The 26,128-nt window shown below is 45.1% G+C and overlaps 1 protein-coding gene and 1 long non-coding RNA gene across 2 annotated transcripts in view; both read left to right on the plus strand.

Moving 5' to 3' along the window:
• The first annotated feature begins 605 nt into the window (after window positions 1-605).
• The window catches only part of HIP1R (huntingtin interacting protein 1 related), a 65,747-nt gene continuing 40,224 nt past the window's right edge, over window positions 606-26,128 (plus strand). Inside the window, exons 1-3 of the mRNA XM_081175489.1 lie at window positions 606-789; window positions 25,092-25,155; window positions 25,872-26,014. Coding sequence (XP_081031615.1) covers window positions 697-789; window positions 25,092-25,155; window positions 25,872-26,014 — 300 coding nt within the window. The 5' untranslated portion in view covers window positions 606-696. The remainder of the gene's footprint in view (window positions 790-25,091; window positions 25,156-25,871; window positions 26,015-26,128) is intronic.
• LOC308576299 lies at window positions 21,560-23,542 on the plus strand. The gene is made up of 3 exons (XR_014003176.1): window positions 21,560-21,660; window positions 21,893-22,977; window positions 23,321-23,542. It is a non-coding gene; the product is annotated as an uncharacterized lncRNA (long non-coding RNA).

Below are 26,128 nucleotides of genomic sequence, written 5' to 3' on the forward strand. Positions count from 1 at the left end.
GGCCCATTTGCAGTGCCGCCACCCCACCCTGGCCCTGGCAGTGGCTAAATGTAAAATGGAATAATAAACTCAAGCAGACAATGATCTGGATTAGAAATGGTCACAACTTTAATGATTATATATATAAAAACTTTTAAAGAACAGGAGCGGGTGGGTATCAAGATCTACATGCCCTGCTGCGTTCCTTGCAGGCCGGGCCGGATCCCGCCGCCAGAGGCAGCCGCCCCACCTGGCCTCCAGGAAGAAACCTGCGCGCCAGGTTTGTCCGCCTTCCTTCGCACTGAGGCAGCTTCCGACGAGGCGCCTCCTGCCCGCCTGGCAGCCCGGGGGGCGGGGCTGGGCGGCGAGGGGAGGGCGCGGATTGGCTGCCGCTCGGCCCGGGGGCGTGGCCCGCTTGGCCTGGTGAATGGCCGGCTGCTGCTCTCGGGCCAGAAGGCGCGCCTCGAGGAGGGAGGAGGGAAGAGGCGGCGGCAGTTCTCCGTCAGGCCAGCAGGGGGCGGCGTGGCGCGAGTGCGCCTTGGCATCCCCGACCCCGCGAATAATCCGGCGGAGTCTGGCAGGCCGAGCCGGAGTTGCTGCTGCTGCTGCTGCTCGTCTGGCGGGCGAAGCGGGCGGGCGAGGAAGGGAGCGGGGCCGCCGAGAGCAGCAGCTGCTGCTGCCAGCCCGGGCCCAGGAGGCTTCCTGCCGCCTGGCACCATGAACACCATCAAGAACGTGCCGGCGCGGGTGCTGAGCCGCCGAGGGGGGCACAGCCTGGAGGCGGAGAGGGAGCAGTTCGACAAGAACCAGGCAAGGGATTTCCTGGGGCTGGGGGTCTTTTTTGGGGGGGTGGCCGGGCGGGGGGCGTGTTTGTGCCCCGGGGGGGTGTAACTGCATGGCAGAGCTGGAGGTGGCATCGAAAAGGGGGGTGCAGAGTGTGTGTTTGTGTGAGGGAGAGACGGCGCGTGCATGTTATTTTAGTGGGGGGCGAGAAGAGAGACACCCCCCGTTGCATGTATGCACCTTTCTCTCCCCTCCCCCACTCGACCCTGTGCAGGATCCGTCCTGCTTCCTGCACGGCTGCCCCCCTCCCGCCGCCACCCAGTGAAATGGATCCTTTTGACACACGCGACTTCTTCCTTAGCGGGGGGGGGGGAGTCTTGCCAATAGGAAACACCCCTCCTGCTTCTCAAATATTGAATGCACCTGGTGTGTGGGGGGGAATGGAGAAGATCCGTGCACTGCGGGGGTGTCCCTGTCTAGGATTTGAGGTCGATTTGCTACGACTATGCACAGGATTTGAAACATGCACGGAAGGTGGGAAGGGAGGGGGCAGGAGAAAGGCGGGGGGGCCGGGGGGGGAATCACCTTGATCAGAACTAGGTGAGAGAGAAGGAAGGGAGCAGGGAGGGAATCCTAAGAATAGCCGGAATCCCAGATTTCATTTAAAATTATTATTATTAAGGTTGCAGTCCTCGTGGTAGGGAGAGGAAAGGGAAACAAGTCTCCCACATCCTGGGAGGAGGGCAAGAAAATTATTTTTTTCTTCTGAGGTGGCAAAAGGAAAATTGAGAGGCTATTCATTGAAACATATTGGTTATAATTAATCATAATAATGTTGTAGCCCTCTTGGTTACAAGGAGGAGAAAGGAGAGCAATTTTCGCATGTCTTTGATGTTGTAAGGGGGGAAATGCTTCTGAGGAGTCAAAATAAAAATTGAGGGGCATTCATTGTTGTTCTGCATGACTGTGAGTTTTTGAAACTTAAAAATTAACAGATGCACACGTTTAAAAAATAGTGTGAGGAGGTATTGGTTGGAGCAGCATGTGTTTTGGGTATACATAAGGCTGAATAAAGGGTGCTCTCTAAAGAATGTATTGGGGATTGAGTGATACTTGCAGTTTCGGAGAGGGAGCAAGAGACTGTCTATCATGACCCCCAATGTAGGTTTGTGATTGTCATCCACCTCAGCCCACCTGCAGTCTCCATGTCCCACAGCGGCCTGCTTTTCGAAACATAGAATAGTTCAATCATCGAACCATGGAGTTGGAAGGGGCCACAAGGGTCATCTAGTCCAACCCGTTTGCGACGCAGGAGTCTTTTGCCCAATGTGGGGCTTGAACCCACAACCCAGAGATTGTGTCTCTTGTGGCAGAAAAGCATTGGTGTGTGTCTTCCTCTGCTGAGGATTGGGGTGTCCCCTTGCGCAGCAATGTGTTAATCGGTTCTGTGTTTGTCTTATCCGTGTGTGTATCATCCAGGACATGCAACCCTGATGGTTTGAGGTGGGAGGCTAGATTTATAATTTCCAAGAATGACACTTTTCTTTTTTAAAGGGGGATGGTGAGTGGAACAAACACAAACTTGAGTTTCCCTCCATTTGTAGTACTTTGCCTCTGGCCTGTTTTTTGGTGTGTCTGGGGATATTGCTCATAGCTTCAGCCTGTACATTTCTCTTTGACATTCCTGGGCTATCATGTTTGAGGCCGGGGTGTAGCTTCTCAACTTTAGAGGAGGTTCTGGGGTTCCTACAAGCCACACCCTGTGAACCGGAATTCCTTTCCCCTGATTCTGACAGGGTATGTGACTAGTGTTTGTTTCAGTGGTGGTGAGGGGGGAAACAAGGCACTCTGCAGATGCTCAGAAATGCTGGTGTTTCTTCCGGCAGAGCCTGACAATGAAAATAATGTCTCAGGCCTGAGTCCTTGTCTGTGTGAGATTCCCATGACTTCCTTCGTTGCCCATATTGCCCTGTATGGCCTTTTTGATGTTCTATGCATGTGTAGATCAGGAATGCGCACAATCTCTCTTCTACCCTGTAATTGAATTTTGCATGTATCTGTGGACGTATGTTCCTACATATATACTACTGGGATAAACAATATGGATTTATATCCGGTTTGGGTAACGAGAATTTGTCTATTGTTTCAGGGTTTGTAGGGCTGATTCTGTGTAGGTTATCCTGTGTACACTTTTTGTGTGTGCGGCTTTTCCTAGAGACAAACATCTGGTCCTGTTTCTATCATAGGCAGAAGTTGCTTAGTTTTTCTGAAAACAAACAAATCAATAATGTTTTGTTAGTTACCTGTGCAGTCTTGAAGAGGAACGTATTTATTGAGGCAGAAATTTGTGCAGCTTGTGCAGGAACCTGATGAAATGACCCGTATTCCGCAAAAGCTTCCAACATGCCATATCTTTTCCATATTACCATGCCACAATGAACCTGCTTACCCAATCTGGAGCCTTTTCTGCTGGTCTAGATCTTTTCCCATGCCCCAACTTTAAGGAAACAGGTGTGAAATAAAGTACAGTGAAGTGGAGTGCCTCTGAGCATGTGCAGAGTCCCTTGCCTTCACCAAAGACAACCTTCCCCAAACACATAGAATGAGAGACAGATGGCACACATCTCAAAGCAACAGGCTCAAGGCACCAGGCAAGATGGCGACCCTTTTCTCTCTCCCCCTCTTGCACTCTCAGTTCCATATACAGAAATGGACCATTGCTTCAACCCTGCCAGCAGGATGTGCATCTGGGACTGGTAGCAGTTTTGAGGCTGCAGAAAACAAAGGCTGAGGGGCTGTTGAGCTCTGCCTCACCTTTTCTCACAGCAGAATCGAAACACTTTTATTTCCTCCTTAGAAACTGTTGGAAGCAACTCCCACCATTCCTTGCTATATTGGCCCTGCTGGGCCTGGCAGGGGCTGATGGGGGCTGGAATCCAACAAAGTCTGGAGGGTTATAGGGTCTCCAGAGCCATTCTGAAGTCTCTTCTTAAACTTACAGCCACTTGCTTTCGAGGAAGGTCATTTACGTCCATTTCCAGGCAGGGAAAACCAGTGCTTTTTGGGTGTGAAATGTGCTGTGTTTATTGCCTCAAGGTATCTTGGAAAATCCTCCCTTGGAAGGGTAGGGAGGGTGCTTTGACAGCCCATCAATTTTTCACTGCAGCGCACCTGTACGCCACAGGTACTCAGTGAACAGCCTGTGTTGACTCTGTGCCTGTACGTGTGTGTGTGTGTGTGTGTGTGTCAGGAATTCAGTGTGTGTTTCTGAGCCTCGAGGAGAAATAGTGAGAGGGTTTGTGGGCAAATGTCAGGAAGTGTGTGTGTTGGGGGGGGGGTCTTCCTTGAAACTCCCATCTTTAGTTGTCAAAAATGAACACTGGAAACACTTTTTCCTTCCTGACTGTTTATTTTCTATTTGTTGTGCAGTTTCTCTTTCCCTTTCTCACAAATGTTATGGTCCCAGAAACCTCTCTTGCTTCCTAGTTCGTCTGGTCTTGAATCCGGTTTGGCATTCTCCAAGACTGGAGAGGTGAAGAGTTTGTCGAAGGTTCTGTCATTGGGGCCCAGTTAAGCGGTGTACTTATTGAACCCTATAGCCTTGCTTTGAACAGTTGAGTGGCACAGGTGTTTTGCATTTTGTAAAAAATCAATTTACATACACTTTTTTTTAATTAGCTGCTTTCTTTGTAACAAATTGGCTGCCCTCTTTTTAGGAGATGAGAATAATTTATATTTCATGCATAAACCTCTGGGCAAAAAACCAACTCTTACCCAGTTATTCATTGCTTTTATAGTCTACCTTTTCCTCAGTGATTTCAAGGGAATCTAATTAGTTCTTTCTATGCCCTTAGAATCTTTGCAACAACCCTGTGAGGTAGGATAGGTTGAGAGAGAGACGGGCCTAGTTTCCACAGAACACTAAGCCATGTTTAATGCTAACCATAGTTAATAAACATTTGTTAAACCTGGGACTCCTGGCAGTCAGTCACTTAAACCTCATTTCATTAACCCTCCTCCCATTAAAGCAGACACAAGCCAGGAAGATCCACTCTTCAGTCGTGGCTCGGCTGCTTTTGGGTGGTGACGGTGGTGGGAGGTTCTGGCTCGTACCTCTAAACTCTGGTTAACGTTAACTGAGGTTTGCAAACCAGCTGGGTTAGGTTCTCACTTAATGCTAAGCCACGGTTTGCAAAAACATAGTTTGGTGCTGTGTACAAACCTTTTTTTATATGTATATACCTTTTTACAAAACAGGCCAGTCATTGGCTTAAGGTTCCCAAGTTAGCTTCATGGCTGAGTAAGAAATTGAACCCTGTTCCTCTGCATTGGGACTCAGGGGTGTGGATGTGTGAGATATGGCTGATCTCCAGCCGCTATTGATGGGCCTGCCTGTGCAAATGATATGCAAATGATGCAAGTTATTAAAATAGGCAAATTGTCCACAGCCCTATAGCTTTCAGAGTGGTAGCTCTGGGTGTCAGGGAGGTTGTCTGTTGAAGCTCATTATGGTTCTGGGTGGTGATGAAGTCCTGGTAATGATTTGCTGACCTTCTCTGATGTCAGAGAAGGACAAAAGAAGGAGGGCCATCAGACACCAGGATCCTAGAAAACAAAGAGTGGAAGATGAGCGTATACACAGGAACAAAGGTAAGAGGAGAAGATCAGAGCGAAGAAAACGAGGGGGTGATCTTGCTGACCTATGCTTACAGCTTTGGGCCTCTGGTGATAACAGTAGATATTTAAAGTTTAAAATGTGCTGCTTTTGTCTGCCATCTTTGAGCCCCATTTAGTCAGTGAGTAAATTGCCATCATGTCACGAAATCTTTACAAACAAACATTTAAGGAGGATGATTTTGACAGGAAGATTAAAATCAGTGCAGCTGCTGCAAAGGAAGCAGAGCATTCATCTGGCAGGGTGAAAACCTTGCATGGGGCCTAGAGATGGAAGGGACAGGGTGCTCAAAGAGAAAACTAAGGAATATGGCGTGCCTGTAAGGCCAGGAGAAAGATGGACTTAAAAACATATAGTATTGGTCAGCAACTGAAGTCACCTGTTCTAGGTGTGGCCCACCACGTCACCCCTTTGTTGATACCTGAGAGGTGAAAGAGAGTTGCCAAGATAGTGGCATCTGTGGCAACAGCCACCTGAGGGTGCCCCTATGGAAATTGGAAGTTGAGGCCTTGGTCTTTCAGCCCAACTCCATTGTTGAAGTGGTTCTCTGAGAATGAGCACACATGGCAGTCAAGGCAGCTATCAAGACAGACAACTGGTCCGTCTTACTAGCCCAAAACTGATGACCCCCCATGTCCAGGGGTTCTGCAAGATCTCAACCACACATGCATCTTTCTCAGCCCTCTCGCGAGCAAATCGGCTTGAGCTGGAGTGACCTAGAACTTTCCACGTTCAAAATGTGTTTTCTCTACTGAGTCCCTGTAGTTGCTGACCAGGGAGCAGCAGAGAGATGAAGAAGAAGCTGAATGCTTATAGGCTGTAAGGAAGCTGGGGGAATTGGGGTGTGAGGGCATATGCAGGGGCAATAACGGCCTGCGGGGGGTCGCGAGGATCAAATATTCTGTTCTTAATTGCTTCTTAGAACGAATCCATCCCCGCTGAGCAAATCTGGATTTATTCATCTGTTACAATTAGCATTTTAAAATACGCATGTGAGTATGGAAGATTTGGGTTTCTCTGGGAAGATCTTCTGCCTGTGGGGTTTATTAACTGAAGTCCAAGGTAGTTGCTAGATTTGAGTAATGGAAGCAGTGGGCAGAGGGGGGATATGTGTTGCTGATTGGTAACTGTTTCCTTAAATACCTATTCACTTGGAAGTAGGGAAGAGGGGTTTGATTCACTTCTCATTTAAACATGAACCTACCTTATCTGCTGTTTTCAGAACAATACAGGAGCTGAAATGCAGGCACCTTTCAAAATCTGCTCTTCTCTGAATTTTTCAGTGCTGTTCTGCACCCAAGGAATGTGTATCAAAATGCATATACAGTGGTATCTTGGGTTACAGACGCTTCAGGTTACAGACTCCGCTAACCCAGAAATAGTACCTTGGGTTAAGAACTTAGCTTCAGGATGAGAACAGAAATTGCGCACCAGCAGTGCAGTGGCAGTGGGAGGCCCCATTAGCTAAAGTGGTACCTCGGGTTAAGAACAGTTTCAGGTTAAGAATGGACCTCTCGAACAAATTAAGTTCTTAACCTGGGTACCACTGTACTAGGGCACAGTTTGCACTAACAAACATATATCACTGAAAATAACATACAAGTATGCATTATATTAGGAGAAAAGACATACCAAAACTTGCATGTTATGAAACATGCATCCACCCTGCGTGGATGTATACAGTCCTTGTCTCCCTGCGAATAACTACCCTGCCTTGTCTGCCTGTCCCCCTCCGGTTTTGAAATGCGGAGAAGATTTAGGAGTCGTAATACAGTGGACAATCTCCTTCATCCCAACCCAGTTTATCTGCTACTACAAACATGCCTCCAGTGTTTGCGGAGAAGGGATTAGAAAGTTTTATGGCAGTGTGCTAAGAAGGGAGAAAAGAAGTGGAATCTCTCCCAGCTGAGAAAGCCCTCTGAAGGTTACAGAAACAGCAGCCCTGGCAGCAAAGAATGCTGAGATGGCGGTTTGTTTGCCACACGCCCAAAGCACAATTCGGGCAAATCCCTGCCCTCCCACTGACCTGACTGCTATTGCAGTTCATAACCCTGGCTGGAGATGAGGAAATCTCAGCTGTTTTTGTCCCAGCAACATATTAAAAGATGTATGGATTTTATGGATGTAAGAGTAATCAGCAGTTTATAAGCTTCAGGCACAATCTGGCTGGAAGCTTTCCTGGAAAAGGTCTATTAAAATGAATGGTGGCTTCCTGATGGACTTTTATCCATAAGCCACATTGAGTCACTATCAAAGAAAAAGCTTGAGTACAAATAAATGTATAACAACAACAGCTCCCTCTGCACCAGGTATTTCAGTCCTGCATGATTTGGGTATGCAAGCAAGTTTCCTGCGTACTCAAACTGAGCAGAAAGCAGGACTGAACTCTCTGCTCATCGTCATCTTATGGGCAGAGAGGTCAGTCCTTCTCAGGACTATCCCCCCTACTCTCCTTGGGCCACCTTGGACAGGTGGACAGGACAGTCATTTGATGCCTTTATGACATCAGAAGAGTGATAGATTTGACCCCCTCTCTAGGCCATTAGAGGAGAATCTTTCCCAGCCATATTTAGAGATGCCAGAGGTGGAATCTGGGTCTGTTGCATGCAAAGCACGCACTCTGCTGCTGAGCTTGGCCTCCCCAGCAAAATGCACAATTTTAAAATGCAGTGGAGCAGGATATAAATTAAGCAAATTATGTAGAACAGAGCATGCAAGGGAAGCATGCACTGGGAATCCCAGGAGCAGATTTGTCCCTATGAGTGCTGCAGCTCCTACCTGCTTCCCCTCATTACAAGGCCAAAAGAAGTGTGGAGAAAACTGATTACTGAACTGGTAGGCTGCTTTGGCTAGTAGGGTTGACATGTAAGATCCCTAACCTGTGAGCTCATCCTCCATGGCTAGTAAAATATCTACCATGGAACAGGGACAGGCTGCCAGTCTCTTACTTTCTGAGAGAGGAGAACCTGGTGCCAACATCAGAGGTGGAGCACAAGTTACAGGCAAATTTGAGGGGACGAGGTCTAACCACCACCACTACTAATAATAATCTGTAATAATACTAATACTACTCTGCCCACCTGGCTGGGTTTTCCCAGCCACTCTGGGTGGCTTCCATCACATATAAAAACATAATAAAACATCAAACATTAAAAACTTCCTGATAAAGGGTTGCCTTTAGATGACTTCTAAAAGTTGTATAGTTATTTATCTCCTCAACATCTGGTGTGAGGGCGTTCCACAGGGAGGGCACCACTACGGAGAAGGTCCTCTGGCTGGTTCAAACCAAAACTGGCCCAAGCAATTATTTTTGTCACACCAGCAGCATTATTTGGAAAGCCTAAGCTAAAAATGGAGGGACACAGGTGGCGCTGTGGGTTAAACCACAGAGCCTAGGACTTGCCGATCGCATGGTCGGCGGTTCAAATCCCCGCGACGGGGTGAGCTCCTGTTTCTTGGTCCCTGCTCCTGCCAACTTAGCAGTTCGAAAGCATGTCAAAGTGCAAGTAGATAAATAGGTACCGCTCCGACGGGAAGGTAAACGGCATTTCCGTGCACTGCTCTGGTTTGCCAGAAGCAGCTTAATCAGGCTGGCCACATGACCCGCAAGCTGTATGCCGGCTCCCTCGGCCAATAAAGCGAGATGAGCACCGCAACCCCACAGTCGGTCACAACTGGGCCTAATGGTCGGGGGTCCCTTTACCTCTAAGCTAAAAACAAACCTGTTTGCTCCCTTATTCATCTCTGTTGTTGGTTCTCCCCACTGTGACCATGAGGACTATAGGCTTTCATTGATGCATACTGAAATCTGTGATTCTCATGGTTTTTACGTTAGCTGGTTTAGTGCTGGAATGGCAAAGCTGCAGAAAAGTTATAATAATAATTTTAAAAACTATGAATTCAGCCTAGATTGGGTGGCTGCTGTCTGCCAGAGTTACCCTGGAGACTGCCAGTCACAGCAGACGGTATTGGGCCCCAATGGACTAATGGTCTGACTCAGTTTGAGGCGGTTTCCGGTGCTTGTAACTAGTACAACCTGCTGAAGACTAGAACTCGCAGCTGCTGAAGAATGTAACTCAGCACGTGAGTTAACCTCTGTACTCGTTGCAAGCTTCTTAGTCCGCAAACGTTGTGCAATGTTTCGTTATTTGGAAATAGTATCTATGAGCTAAGCATTGCTCATTGGTTCTCCTTCACCCCTGTGCCTGTCGCTTAGTGTGCACACACACAACTAGGTTTTCCATAATTGCAGGTCTAGTCAGTCTTAATTGTACCTGTTTTAACGGCAGGAAGGCTGGGTGTTGTGGGGGCGGGGAGACACACATTGACTTTTTAAACCAGAAGTGGGGATCCAGATGTCCCTGACCGTTGGCCATGCTGGCTAAAGGGGCTGGTGGGAGCTGCTCTTGCTAATTTATTTACCACATTTTCTCCAAGTTTATACTCGGAGCAGTTTACAATGAAATAACAGACCAAAACAATGCCACAATAACCACAATGCACACAATTAAAATTATAATACAATTTACAAAACCAAATGAACAGTTCAGTAATGACCAATTATTGTTGATTCAGTTAAAATGCATCCAGAAAATGAAACCTTAAATGACACCAACAGGCCAGTTAATACACCCCCCAGTAGCCACAAAGCTGATGAAAGTGGGAACTACAACAGTCAGATTTCTCTTCAACAGATATATTCACGAAAGGGAGCACCAGGGATGGCCTTGCCAATTCTTGTGGGTAGCCTTGCAAGATCGCTGAGCCAAGTTGTAGTTCAACAAGAGCTGGAGTGCCTCACGTTCCCCCTCCTGCGTTTGGGGCTGCAGCTCAGCTGCTGAGGACAGGCGTTGCACGCAAAAGGTCCCCTGTTCCGTCCCTGCTGCCTCCAGCTAAAAGGATCTCCAGTTCTGAGAAAGGGTCCCTCTTGGGAGAGCCACTGGCATGAGAATTGGACAGCAGGCAACTAGGTGGACAAGCGTCCAGAACTAGCATTCGCTTATAGCTGCTCAGGCTGACTGAAAGCTGTGATGAGGCCTGGTCTGGCTTTGGGCAGATCCACACCATACATTTAAAGCACACCCCAGACACATTTAAAGGATATGACTTCTGCCAAAGAATCATGGGAACGATAGTTTCCCACCTCATAGATACAGTTCCCGGCACCCTTAGCAACCGAAGGATCCCAGGCTTATAGAATCATAGAATTGTAGAGTTGGAAGGGACCCCAAGGGTCATCTAGTCCAAACCCCCTGCAAGGCAGGAATATGCAGCTGTCCCAGACGGGGATCGAACCTGCAACCTTGGCATTATTGGCACTGTGCTCCAACCAACTGAGCTGTCCAGGCTTTAAAAGTATGGTGTGGATCAGCTTGGAAAAGTTTGAATGGCACTGCGGGAAATTTTTAAAAACGGAAAGCCAAAACAGACTTATTTACACCCTCATTCTTTCTGTTGAACTTTGAGTTGGTGATCAGAAAGGAAATGAGGTCACGTTGAAGGAAGTATCCTTTTCTTTTATTTGCAATCAGGAAGGCTAAATGCGTTTGCCACCTGCGAAGCAGAAATACCAGTTTAGTTTTGAAAACAAAGCAATTACATCCTTGCTTCGTGACTGCATCACCGCTGTGGTTCCGAGCTGTTTCTGAGTCACTTCCTTTCCCTGGGTTGGCTTGGGAGAGCAGGGTGGGCGGACACATTGGCATCTCGGAAGCTGTTGCCGGCTGGCAAGGAGAGTGGGGCTGACACAAGATGCTTGGACCTGGGTAACACATTGCTAAAGAACCGGCCAAGCGTCTGGATTGTGTTCATGGAGGAATAAGTGTCTGTTAGCTTTGATACTGATGCAAAGCTTAAGAAGGGACAAATCATTATCCAAATGAGGAGGTTAATGCCCAGATCCTATTTACCAGATTTACTTGAATCTAATGCTCACTTTTTTTGGCTAAATTATGTTGCGAAAATTTAAGGTGCGCATTAGATTTGATGTCATATTTACATTCACCAGCAAATACTTTTTTTGGTTTCACATTTATGTCCCACCTCTCCTTCAAGGAGCTATATACAGTGGACACTCGGGTTGTGAACGTGATCCGTGCGGGAAGTTCGCAACCCGCAGCGCCGCATGTGTGCATGTGTGGGTCGTGATTTGGCACTTCTGCGTAAGCGCTGAAACCTGGAAGTAACCAGTTCCAGTACTTCCGGGTTCGGCGCGGTGTGCAACCCGAAGTTGCACAACCTGAAGTATCTGTAACCCGAGGTATGACTACATAGTTATTCCCCCAGCATTGTATTACCACAACAACACTGAAAGGTAAGTTAGGTGTGTACACACAGACAGACAGACAGACAGACAGATTCACCCTGTGAGCTTCATGGCTTGTCTAAGTGGCAATTTGAACCCTAGCCTCCCAGGTCCTAATCCAACACTCCTCCACTGCACCATGTTGACTCACTTCATTTGGATTTTATTTGAGTTTAGTTGGATATAAGTGCCCCTTTTGTGTGTTCTACTTGACTTGTATGCCGTGCTTTGCCTAGTATGCCTTCAGCTGGGGACTTTCGAAGTGAGCTTTGGGGTGTCCTGTGGTGCTGTAACAGCAAATTCGTCTACACAGGGAAGCGTTGCCTTCTCTGTTTGTCTTTGGAGGCTGTATGCCAGGGAAGGCCAGTTGCCAAGGAGCCACAGCAGGAGAGGGCTTTTGTGCCCCGCTTGTGGGCTTCCAGGCAGCATCCGGTCGGGAAACAGGGATGGAGCTAGCTGAACTTACACTAGGAGAGCCTGCTGGATCAGGCCAGTGGCCAGTCCAGCATTGTGCTTACTGTCCCTGCCACATCCTGTTCTCACAGTGGCCAACCAGGCGCCTGTAGGAAACCCGCAAGCAGGATTGAAGGGTAAGAGCACTTGCCCCTCCTGGGATTTCGAGCAACTGGTTTTCAGAAGCAGTTCAGTCTCCAACTGCGGAAGGCAGAGCGTAGCCACCTTGGCTGATAGCCATCAATAGCCCTGAATTCGCCCAATCTTCTTTTATTAATATATGTTTTTATTGGTTTTTGAAAATACAGCTGTAAAAAGATGCACTGATCAATAGAAGGAGACTAGAAAACCATAGTTGTAACTGTGTCCATTATTCTTTTAAAGCCATCTAGATACGGCCTATACAGCCTAGGACCCTCGTGCCTACGGGACCGCCTCTCCCACAGAGGAACTTACGGTCTTCAAATAAAAACATCAGAGAGGTTAGGCTGGCCTCAACTAGAGCCAGGGCTTTTTCGGCTGTGGCTCCGATCTGGTGGAACGCTCTGTCACAAGAGACCAGGGCCCTGCGGGACTTGACATCTTTCCGCAGGGCCTGCAAGACAGAGCTGTTCCACCAGGCCTTTGGTCAGGGCACAGCCTGACTCCCTCCTTTGGCAATCTTTACAGAACTTTAGCTTATGGTTGCCATCAATTTGATTTTAATTAATTTTTATAATGCTTTTAGAATGTTGCACTATTTTATTGTTGTTAGCCACCCTGAGCCCAGCTTCGGCTGAGGAGAGCGGGATATAAATAAAATTTATTATTATTATTATTATTATTATTGGTGGCCACCGCTACCTCTGCGTGAAGAAGTGCTTAATTGTGGTCTGATCCACCAGGGCTCTTTGTATATCTTTCCCTATTCCTTCCACTCCTCCCTCGCTGAGAGACCTAGCATTCAGAGCCAGTTTGGAAATAGCTGTGGTACTTTAAGGCTGCTATAATCCTAAGTCTTCATATTTGCTTTTCAGATGTTGTGCAGGTGAACAACCCCTCCCTCCTACTATCCAGAGGTGCATGCCTCCAATTTTCATCCCATCTCCCAATAGCATTTCAAAGGCTAGAAAGGCCTGGTTGTGTTAGGTGGCAGGGATAATAAGCACAACGCTACTCTGCCTTGCGTGCTGCCCTTGCTGAGCCTCTGATCTAGCTGTCATGGAAACCTGCTCATTAAAGATACTGAGCAGCAAGCAAAGCGTAACTTTAATAACGATCAGTGTATTTGCATACTCCGTGCACAATTTGTGTCGCAGTTGAACCACCTTAGTTACGCTCCTGGCACACTTATTCAACAATGTACAGTGGTACCTCAGGTTACATACGCTTCAGGTTACATATGCTTCAGGTTACAGACTCCGCTAACACAGAAATAGTGCTTCAGGTTAAGAACTTTGCTTCAGGATGAGAACAGAAATCGGGCTCCAGCGGCACGGCAGCAGCAGGAGGCCCCGTTAGCTAAAGTGGTGCTTCAGGTTAAGAACAGTTTCAGGTTAAGTACAGACCTCTGGAACGAATTAAGTACTTAATCCGAGGTACCACTGTAATGGAATTTAACACAAAACTGAGGCCTTTTCAGTATCACACCATATTGTAAAAGGGGTCTGGCAACTTTGTTTTCCTCTTAGAGGCCACACTCCCAGGGGTGGGGGGGTGTGTGTGTGTGTGTGTGTGAGAGATGCTCCTGCTGATGGACAGAGAGGCTAAAAATGTCCTGGATTTTCAGTTTTCTCTGTGACTACCTCATATTAGGAGGTGTCTTTGGGGTGAGGTGGTCTTGATCCTTTTATATTTACTTTGTTGGAGCCTATCCTGGCCTAGCTGTTGAAGCAGGAAAAGTTTGTTAACGGATCTTAAGTTTACTATTTTTTTTTTCCAAAGCAAAACACTGGTGTAAGTTTAATTTCAAAATTTACTACAGGATAGCTGCAGATCAAACTCCTCCAGGAATATTTGTTGTTTGGACATATATATATGTGAAGAAGGGAAGGGTAAAGGAAAATAATGCACAATCACGTGAACGAAAGTAGAGATGCATGTGGGGCCCAGTTTTAAAGTTGATGCTGCGTGCACAAGGGGGAAAAACAGCATCTTCATGCAAGATCCTTGTTCTGGGCTGATGACCTATCCTGGCAGTGGCTGAGGCCTAGTTTTAACTGAGTCACCAGCCACATGGTGGTGGGGTTTTAAACTGATGCTGTAATCTGTCTGGAAAGATGTGCAGGGCCTCCACCACCACCCCACTAGTGGGTGTGGTGGGCTGCTCTGTTTTTCTTTTCTTTGGTGCTAAATCAAGCTTCAAACTGTTCACTCCTATAGCTTAAGGGGTCAATATAAATGCTTGCCAGATGCTGCTTATTACACAGAGAACATGATGGATCATGCATGTGTGTGTCTGCAGAGGGAGGCTGCCTTACTTCCCCTCAGCTGAGATGCACTGACTGCAAGACCTTCCACAGAAGCATCTACATTAGTATATCCAGTCTCTGTGCTGGGAGTGTTTTGGTTTTTTTTAATTACCCACTCAGCGAGGAAGTTTACTGGTGTGTGTCTGCACAGCCTATACCTAAGGTGTTGCCTTCTTAATGACCCAGTTCACACATTAATGGTTTGCTGTGAACACACCTAAAGTGGACGGCGTCTTTTCTGCACTTGTGCTGGGAGGAAACAAGCCATGATGATGCCTGCTAGGAAGGGCAAATCTGTCTATTTTGGCTTCTCTCACTTAAGTTCAGTTCTCCACATTTCCACATCAATTTGCCACAATTGTAGGGTGAATTTCTCCTAAAATTTTTGCAGAGCAAATTTCCCCAATATAATAATAATAATAATAATAATAATAATAATAATAATAATAATAATATCTTTATTGTCATTGCCCCCTTCGGGGACACCGAAATTACTTGACTGCTCCATAAAAACTGTTCTGAATGCTGTTCTGAATGTTGGCGGTGGGGAGGAAAAACCCTCCTCCCACCGCAAGCCCCGGGAACAGAGGAGAAGCGCTGCGCCCCTTCCCCTCTGTTCCCGTACCTGTCCTGAAGGCTTGCGGTGGGGAGAAAAGCCCTTCTCCGCACCGCCAGCCTGGCAAGCGGTTTCCATAGGAACGCATTAATTGATTTTCAATGCATTCCTATGGGAAACCGTGCTTCGCAAGACGAAAAAATCGCAAGAAGAAAAAACTTGCGGAACGCATTAATTTCGTCTTGCGAGGCACCACTGTATGCACTTCTGTACACATCGCATTGGTGTGGCAGCCGTGGGAGGCTCCGTTAGCTAAAGTGGTGCTTCAGCTTAAGAACAGTTTCAGGTTAAGAACGGACCTCCGGAACGAATTAAGTACCGTATTTTTCGCTCTATAACACGCACCCAACCATAACACGCACGTAGTTTTTAGAGGAGGAAAATCCGTAGGCATGCCACCCATAGGCATTCCCTCCATAACACGCACAGACATTTCCCCTTACCTTCTAGGAGGAAAAAAGTGAGTGTTATGGTGCAAAAAATACGGTACTTAACCCGAAGTACCACTGTATTTATAAAAGTATTTTTGTACTGCCATACCATAAAGTAGAGTGGTGTGCAACATTAAAACATAAAACACCATTAAAAACAATACAGACCATAAAGTGACTAGCTAATTTAAAAAATGAAAAATGAAATGGCTACAAAGACCTGTTGGCGTAAAAAGGTCTTCAAGAGCACCTAAAAGTCAAAAACAGGGTTTGCCTCCTTTGCTGGAAGAATGTGCCACAAGATGTATATCGCTACAAGAACCTTGAACCTGTTTGCTTGTTCTCAGACGAACTGCAGATGGTAAGTCAAGAACAACCCTCGACTATAGATACTGTTTTTGGGGGAGTAAAACAAACCGCAATCCCTGATTTCAAGGGAACACAAGGCCAGGGATTGTGGTTGGTTTTGTCCCAACACAAGCAGGGAAGAATGAAGTGGGTGCAATTCATTTCTGCACAGTAAGCCTTAGCTTATGGCCTTGCCTTCTATGAACAGGCAGAGTCAAGTGCTCTGGAGGGCAGGCAATGCAGCTGTGTTTCTGGAGCATAGATGCACAGGAGCAGAGAAAACTGCCTTTTGCCCACTGGTCCATCAAATCAGAATCTGGGGCGGCTTCTCTAAATCAGGGGCATCCCTGGGAAATAGGGACACTTGGAGGGTCTGTGTTGTGGCTCACCATCTGATGCAGTAGAGGGGCAAGGGAAATGCTGAGGATTGACCTGAGTACCCTCCCAATATATAGGTCTATAGGTTTGCAAGTGGTGGAATGGCAAGCATGCTGCTAGATCCCTTAAGAGGGAGGGCTGTTCAGACCCGCCCTGTGCTTTCTGGCCATCTACTTCCCCTGCCTTGCGTTACATCACCTGCTGCCGTGTGGTTCAGCAGCTGCCACTTAAGATATTCAACACTAGGCAACAAATCTAGTACATATTACTCCGAGGTGGAAAATATCACAGGTGTAGGCAGTTCTTATTTTTCCAAGGCTATCTATTCTTGCATTTGTGCACCCTATAACTGACTCTGTTTATTTGCAGCTTGGATCAAAATGCAGAGCACGGCCAATTGTAGGTTTGTGAAGGTACTGAGGGGTTCCTAACAGAATGACAAAGCTGAAATGCATAGGATGCTTTGCTTCCTATTTTATATAGATTTTTAGTGGGCTTTTAAAAAAATAATAATAAATTAGCATTTGCTTTCTCCAGTGCCAAGCATGATACTTATATACAGTATTTATTTTTAACACTGATAATTGACTGTAACCAAGAGATTGATTGAAGTACGTACTTATTATTTGAAAATTTACAATTCTCTCTTTCCTAAAATTCTGTATTACAAGATGGCTTACAATACGTATATAAAATACAATAAAGTACGGTAAATATAAAACATAAAAATATCAATAGATACTGCTTGATTTAAAGAAAAATTCACATTGTGAAGGCCTGTCTAAACAGTGCAGTTTTCAGAAGGCATCTGAAAGAAGGCAGGGACAGTTCCTATTGAACCTCTACTGGCAGGGAGTTCCACAGGGCAGGGTTGTCACTGCATGTGTCCTAGAAATGAGCTGTGTGGTTCCTCCCCCAAAATTAACCAGGTCACTCTTCCACACACAGTATATGCTGTTAAAAGAGTTCCAAATATTAGTTGAATCCAGAACTTCTGTGTCCAGATGTCGGCCATCTTGATGTTTCCAGAATCTTTATGAAGGCAGACTATGATAGTTACCTGTTATTACTACATTTACCAGTATATCCTACTTTTCTCTTAAGATATGTGCACTCTCCATTTTTATCCTCATGACAGCCTTGTGAGGTAGGTTAGACTTGAGAGACCATGACTAGCCCAAAGTCCCCCAGTAAGTTTTATGGCTGAATTGCAACAGGGGTAAACTAACCCTGAATTTCGGGGTTCTTGTTAGTTGCTGTAGCTTGTATAGATGGTTAAAGTTTTATTGGTTTGTTGCAGCTGGTTTATGTGCTTTACGTTGTGTACGTTGCTTTGGGTCACATTTCTGAGGAAAGTGGCTAATGATAATGGTCTGTGGTAGATTTGTCCTGGATTGAATTTCAGTGTTCTATAATTTCGGTTTCTGTGGGTGGTGCATGCTAATTAACATCATCTTGGGTCATCTCCTTCAGCCACCCAATTTCACTGGCTCTGGGAATGTGCTAGTATCAGTGAGTGACATATTTACATATATTGCTGAAAAGGAGTGAAGGTCAGGTGTTCTGTCTGGGTGAACTGGGAAGTCTATGTATGAGAACTCAACTTGATACTGAAAATTCATTAAAAAATTAGCATTTTTACAGAACTCTCTAGCTCTTCAAAGTGCTTTGCAAACATTTACAGCTGCCCTATCCTATCAGCAGTGTTATCCCTGTTTTATTTTATTTATTTTAAAGATTTATATCCTACCTTTCCCAGAGTGCGACCATTCCCAGAGTGGCTCACCAAGTATTAAAATGAAAAAACCCAACATTATAAAAAGCTCCAAAAATAAATGGATCTAAATTTTATTTATTTCAGGTATTTCTTACATGTTCTTCACCACAAAGTCCAGGGTGGATGATATTTTAAAAACAAACAAACCCAATTTATAATCAGTATAACAGAATATGAAAGAATATGAACATACAATTTTGAAAGAGAGGAGCAGAAGAAACTCAACCACAGCAGAATTAATGTTTTATTTATTGGCTGATGGGCAGCGAGCTAACCCTACTGGGTTGCCTGCATGACCCAGTTCTGCATGGGGAACTTCATTATGTAGCTGATCCCTGAAGAAAGCAGTTTTGCTAGCCCTGTGCCCAGTGCTCTGCTTGGAAAGACCCAACTAAGGGACTTCGATAGGTGGGCAGGATAACCTGCCTTGCGATCATCTGGCAGCTTAATGATGCCAGGTGATTGACAGGTGGGTCATCTCACCCACCTGTCAGAGTTTACCTGTGCGGGGTGGGGTCAGATAATAACTTGGCTTTCCATGCCAAAAAGGTTCTCCACCCATGGTTCAGAGCAACTGGAACAATATTTTTAAAATATTGTTCAGCTGCTTGAAGAGTGGGCACCATGTCTGCACCATAACACACAGGTGTGATACTTCAACCCAGTGTGCAATCTTCAAGGGACTGGCACCCATTGCTTGCTTCTTCTAGACTTGGCTGGGTTGGGATGGTTGTTGGTAGACCAGCAGGCTTCTCTGCCAGTGTTTGAGGGCTCATCCAGACTTCCACTTGCCCTCTCAATCAGAAAACCACGGGAAAACCACTTGGACCCGTGCCTAGAGAGAAGGGGACAAGCAGAAAACCACTCATGGGACCTGTGGAAGTGTGGATGAGCCCTTGAGTCTGGCAGAAGGTTACCGTGCCCTATTAAATTTTGTTACTGTATTGTTGTTATTATTTTTTAAAGGGCCCAATGAAGTTGACCCTCCTTAAGAGGTTGCGCCAACTGCTTTGAGTTGCACAAGGCTGACAACCTTGCTAGCCTCTTTAAAGCGTAATTTCTTAGCAGAGTGCCTTGTTAAGAATTTAATATCACATAGAAATGAGAGAGAGGGAGTTTTATGTGTGCTAGGCCCACCTTGCTTAGGTAAAACTCTGTCACAGGATGCGGTGGTGACGTTTTAGAGGAGTGGTTAGCTGAGGAAATACTTTGGATTCTGAAATCGAGTTCCTGGTAAAATGACAGCTTAATGAGAAGGTGCCAGAGATCAAAGGCGGAAGGAGCTTGCTTAAATTAACCGTCACAACTTTGCCCTAAATCTGTAGGTGGGGAGTTGCCCTTGTGGGCGGTTTTTATCATAGGCTGTGTAAATACTGTTTCGGTTTTTCATTGTGTTGGCTGAGACTAACCTATCTTCAATTTGCATAACACTTTTTAAAAAAAGTTAAAACACTCTCATTTAACATGGTCAGATTAATCTCTACCTTCTCGCTCTTGCACAAATCTTTGAGGAGATTCCAGTTTATTGATTTAATATTTCTGGTATGTTGATGTTTTAATTCAGATGGCTGTAACCATTGTTTGTCTTTATTTTTATACCAGCAGTTTGGCTTATGAATTGCTTCTTGTTTTTACAGTGTTACCTGCCTTTGATTTTCTTCTGAGTTTATTATTATTATTATTATTATTATTATTATTATTATTATTATTATTATTTATTTGCATTTTTATTTATTATTAAGGAAGCATGATATGTTTTGAAAACAAATGCTCAATTTTTCCAAGTATTGTTCAAGGTTTTGCTATGCTTTCTACATATTTGCTACCTGAAACCTAGAGGCGCACCTTATAAAACAAATAAGCAGTGGCTAAATTTCCCTAAGCAAAGTAGCTGGCCCTTTCTAGGCCCAAGATGGTGGAAGGAGGGATCCTGGCCCAGCTGAGGCACTGGCTCTGCTGGGATGTTACACCCATTGCCCCATTCTTACACTCGGTGAACACATCTGGGTCTGCAACAGGATCACAGCAGCAATCCCTACCGCCCCCCCCCACATGTTCATTTTGATGGTATATATAGAAAGTGGGGGACTTTTTTCCACCTGAGGGCCACATTCCCTTCTAGAGAACCTTCTGAGGGGCCACATGCCAGCGGTGGGTGGGGCAGAGGCAAAAGTGAGCAGAGCTGCAGGTGTGAATTTTGCCTTTTGTTCAGTCAGGACCCCCACGCCCTTGGTCCTCCATCCATTCAAGCAAGCAAGAGACATTCCTGTTGTGCAAGGACACATTCCAGGCAGGCACAAACAGTCAGGGAGGGTGTGAAGCAGGGCTGGTAAGAGGCATGGCCAGAGAAGGGGGGGAAGAGTCCAAGGGGCCAGATAAAGATACTTCGGGGGCCATAGTTGCTTCTGGTTCCCCATGCCTGGTATGAACAGGATTCCCGTGAGAAGGAGTGTAATGCGGAGCTTTCGCCACACAATTGGGGAACCTACTTTTCCAGGGTTTCTGATCCTGTGGAGAGAACCCTGCAGTCATGTAAAGATGAGTGCAGAGAGGTGGCCCATGGCGGTTGGGGTGCTGCCACAACTCCCCTCTCACATTTATTGAATGTACGAAAGGGTGAATATTGGCATTCACCCTTATTGATCCATGAGGCAATAAATAATGTTGAAATATCAATCTGGCAAGGAAATAATTGTATGTAAAACTTCTAAGAATTCAAATTCCCTCTGAATGTGGAAACAGAGTGTTCCAGAAGTTTCCCCACAAACCTTGTTCTAACTCTACTTAATAGTCAAGATATTAATAATGAGCGCCATGACAGAAGTTTATGTCAAGCCAAGCCAAGAATTCACTCTCCCTCGCTCTGCTTTGACAACCAGAGCAACAAATGGCAGTTTGCACTAACAATGTGTAAGAGCGTATCTAAGATGACTCTGTCAGGAATGGATATATAATGCTTTTTTTTGCTACTGACCTGTGGAAATGTTGCAGGTTAAGAATACAGGACAATTAGTCATATATAGCTCTCCAAAGAGACATCTTCATTCATTTATACAGTTCAGCTGCAGGGCTAGTTCTTGGAATCTAAATGAATTGGTGCGACAATGGACTTCTGTATGAAACGAGGTCAGGCCTGGAGCGATTGAAAGGGAGCCCCTCTGCCTAGTCCTGCCAGTGACGGAGAAACGTCCACAGAAGGCAATCATTTTTGGAGAGCTTTCAGATAAATGCTCATCCAAAATCTGATGGCTGAATTGCACCTTTTAAATATCTCAGGATGTGTGCCAACAGCAAATTCTGTAAATTAATCACATGCTGTGTGAAGATGGCTGCCCCGAATCTCATGCCATTCAGCTTATTTGGATGACCTCAAGTTGTAGTGTAATGAGAGAGAAGAAGAATAAATTCTCTCCACCATAGCTGTCAACTTTTCCCTTTTCTTGCAAGGAATCCTATTCGGAATACAGTGGTGCCTCGCAAGACGAAATTAATTCGTTCCGCAAGTTTTGCCGTCTAGCGAATTTTTCGTCTTGCGAAGCACGGTTTTAACGGTTTAACAAAGTCGCAAGACGTTTTCGTCTTGCGAAGCAAGCCCATAGGGAAATTCGTCTTGCGAGGCAAATCGCAAACGGAAAAACCTTTTGTCTAGCGAGTTTTTTGTCTTGCGAGGCATTCGTCTTGCGAGGTACCACTGTAAGGGAATTTCCCTTAAAAAAGGAAAACGTTGACAGCTATGCTCTCCACCCAAAGCATGCATAAATTCTATAAACCTCTTTCATGGCCCATCGTTACTTAGCATCCTTTTTAGAAGCTAACACCACCACTGCAAACATTTTAGTCTTTCCTGTAGTCTTACTGTTGACACTGAATTTTAAGGTTACAGTGACCCTGGGGAGGATATTCTAGTATCAGTTACTCCCGTCTTGTTCTTGGTTCATGAATGTTTTAAGATGGCTGCTGCAGCTGCTTCGACTTTTTGCAACAATATTGTGAGAGTCCTGTCCTTATGGTAGGATTCTGCATATTATTATTTTTTAAAAGAGCTTAATAGGAAAAATATCCTGATGCAGGATGGACGTGGTCCATAGAAATCTGGGTTTAAATCCTCACCCAGCCAGGTATCTTGCTGGATGATGTTGGGGCAGTCACCTTCTCTTGGTCTAAACTCAAGCAGTGATAGAGCCATATGACTCTCAGGGCAGGGAGTTCCTTAGGCAGAGGGTGCCAGCCCAGAAAAGGCTTCCTGGCTCATTGTCACCCTGTTAATACCTGAAGGGATAGAAAGAAAGGGTACCTGTGGTTGATCTCAATTTATCTCAGTGTTTTCATAGATAAATGTCACTTGCAGTGGTGCTTAGAATGGAGTGAGACATTTTGTCTGTCTGTGTGAGAGAATGGGGAGGGGACAGCAGTCCCACATGTCAGATGAACATAATCTCAAAATCCTCTGCTTTCATTTAACCAAAGTTTCTAGCATTTGTAGAACCAGAGATGTGAAGCAAAATGTTCTCATTTTGCTGTGAGAACATAGCTTCCTCTGCCGTTCAGTTTTTTATCCCCACCCCACTCCCAGAGGCAGGGGGATTCTGAAGATGCTTTAATGACTGGTTAGGTAAAAATCTGCCCTGATGAACATGGCTCGGGTGGTAATTCTGTCTTGGTGGGGGATGCACCCCATGAGACCAGCTTGAAAGATTATTTTTGGCACACAGATCTTTGTTAGAAATGTTTCCTGAATTGCGGCCACAAATCTTGTCACCAAGTGTGTGGTTTTGAGACTACAGTGGTGCCCCGCAAGACGAATGCCTCGCAAGACGGAAAACTCGCTAGACAAAAGAGTTTTCCGTTTTGGAGGTGCTTCGCAAAACGAATCTATGGGCTTGCTTCACAAGACGAAAATCTCTTGCGAGTTCCTGTGGGTTTTTTCCCTCCCCCCCTTTTTCTAAGCCGCTAAGCCGCTTATCAGCTGATCCGATCAGCAGATAAGCCGCTAAAAGCCGCTAATAGCGCTAATAGCGCTAATCCACTAATCCTTCAATGGGCTTGCTTCGCAAGACGAAAAACCTGCTAGATGAAGAGAATCACAGAACGGATTCTTTTCGTCTTGCGAGGCACCACTGTAGTAGAGTTGTTTTTTTTTAAAAAAGAGATGTTCTGGTGTTGCTCAGCAATAGAATACAGAAGGAGACCTCCTGGATCAGACGTAAAGGCTCATCTAGAGCCCAGCACCCCATTTTCTACTGTGGCCAAGCAGGACATGAGCTCAGGAGCCCTTGCCTGCCTTTCCCCGCAAAAGGCCTTAGGCTGGGGGTGGCACTCGGCCATTTTGACTAGTACCCAGGAGTAGATGCCAGCTTTCATTCTTGTAAATGCAAATGTTTTCATATAGACTGCAACCCTTTGAGAGTCAAGGCATCTCCTTGATTCTGTGTCCATGTATACTTTGAGCATTACAGTTTTCTCTGCAAGCATGAAGCCTAGAAAGCTATTTTTTAAAAAAATAGAGGGAAGAGTTACATTTATTCTGCTCTGAGGTATTTTCCTTGGATGTAATTTACCGGAATAAGATTTTTAAAAGTCCTATGTTAACCTTTGCAGTGTGAAGAATTATTTTTGTGTGTCGTGTATCCTGCCCTTTCCCCCAGGGAGATATAACCAATGTATGTGGGAATATCTCATTTTATTTTTCTTGCAGCAACCCTGTGGGATTAATTTAGAAGGAGAGTGAGTGGCTATAACGTCACTTAAATCAAGATTTGTGATGGAGCTAAGATTTGAATTTGGGTCCAATCCCAACATGCTAACCATTATGACAGAATGGCAAATATGCTTGGGTGTATTTTTTCTTCTAATTCAGAAATGGGAATATTTTGAGCACAGGACCATTGAATTCATGCTTAATTATTCTGAATGGTGCTGCCTCCCCCCACCCCAAGTCTTATCAAAAAGCTCCATCTGTTCTTGTATTTCCTTGGGTTAAATTCACAAACATACCTGCTGCCTGATTTTCCAGTTCAGCCAGGATAAGTATTTTGATTCAAAATTCACACATCGAAACATTGACATGAGAAACTAAGATTCGTACAGTGTGAGAGTGAAGAGCAGAAAATAGTGTGTATGGGTGTTCTCTTTCATCAGCGGGCTACAGTTGAAAGGCAATTTGTCATCCAAGAGCTGGAGAAGGACCTTTTTGTCTCCAAACCTTGCTCAGGGGCTCACAGAAGTACAATAAGTGGCTGCCTAGTGCTGGAAACAGGATCTTGGAGTGTGGTGTGATCATCAAGCTCAGTGGGCTTCACACTCTCTTTTGGGGAACTCTGGGGTTCCTCAGAACATTCTTGGGCATGCCTCAGATAGATGATCAGTAACAGCAGATAAGCCTCACTGGAAGATTGGTCATCCCTACCTGTCTAGTTGTGACAGTATCGCCATAAAATTCATTTCTGATGTTGTTGGACTACCTCTTCCATCATCCTTGCATATTGGCTATCCTGGCTGGAGCTGACAGGGATTGGAGTCAAGAAACACCTTACGTTTCCCACCCCTGATTTATTGGGGTGGCTTACTGACAATTTTGATATATTCAGTGCTTTTTGTGGTAAAAAATGAGCTCCCGGTACTTATATATTGATAAGAGGCTTGTGTACTAGCACAAAATGGCTGCCATGCGCAGCTGATGAAAGGTGCCAGGACTCTGTACCAGTGAGTACTGTCACCAAAAAGCCATTTATGCATTTTATTTTAAATGTAGGAATCCTGTGGGATTGTGCACTTAGTCATAGTGTTATTGTCATTGTTACTAGTTGATAATTAGATTCCATATAACTTATCATTGTATTTGCTAGAAATGTAAACATCAGTGCTATTCTTAATACTGGCTTTCTCTCCCCTTCCCAGGCTATGAGCATCAGCAAAGCAATCAACACTCTGGAAGCACCAGTCAAAGAGAAACATGCCCGCAGTATCCTTTTTTCCGACCACATCACTTGTTCGCTTGGCTTCCTTAAGTTAAATTTGTTATCAGTGCTATTTAATAATAACACTAATTTAATAAAGTATTAAATTTCGTAAAGTACACTTAAGTACAAATTTATTAAAGTAGACATTTAATAAAGTACACATTCAGTAACGAATATACTATCTGGTGGTTTACAGAGTAACTTCCAAAAATGACAGACCAGTGTCTCATTTCCTCCTCTTCCTCTGTAATATGTAATGCCTCATGTTCTGGGTGCCATTTGCTGTGAATTTTTTCCACTTACATATCAGAAGATGAGGTAAACCAAAGAGTGTATCACAAGAGGAAAACTCAGCAATGCTAAAAATCAAATCCATAAAAACTGTTGAAAACAAACATATTTCTATCAAATTTTGGTGAATACAGAATACAGGATTACTTATGATGTTTTTTTATTTAGAAGACAATCCTTCATTGATTTGGTGATGTTCAGAGCAGTGACTCAAAAGCTGTGGTAGAAATTAAGATAAATATTACATATTTATTACATTTATACCCTGCCTTTCCTTCAACACTTAAATGTTTCTAAGTGCTTCTGGGGCTGTTTTTCCATTGTTGGTGATGGGAAAATCTCTTTGGAGGCTGGCCATGTTTCGTTGTCCTTCCTCCCTGCCCCCTTAAACACCTTGAATTTCAAACTGCCCTTGACTCCTATGAAGGAATTATTCTGGGGACTCATCATGAGAAAGGAGCATTTACTTTTTGGTCATACGCAATTGGTCTCCCTTTGCCCAGCAGCGCCATCCTCAGCTGGAAGTTTTGCCACGTTCTCCACAAAGTCCTCCGCGATGGGCATCCAAATGTAAGTTTGCTGGCCTCCTTCCATTCAGCCAGTGTGAAAAAGACCTTTGACGGAAGAGAAGAGGCAATATACTTTAAACTGTACACGTAGCTGACATTCTAGGTGGGACAGTGT

This window comes from Podarcis bocagei (assembly GCF_964188305.1).
Source record: "Podarcis bocagei genome assembly, chromosome: 16".
NCBI lineage: Eukaryota > Metazoa > Chordata > Lepidosauria > Squamata > Lacertidae > Podarcis > Podarcis bocagei.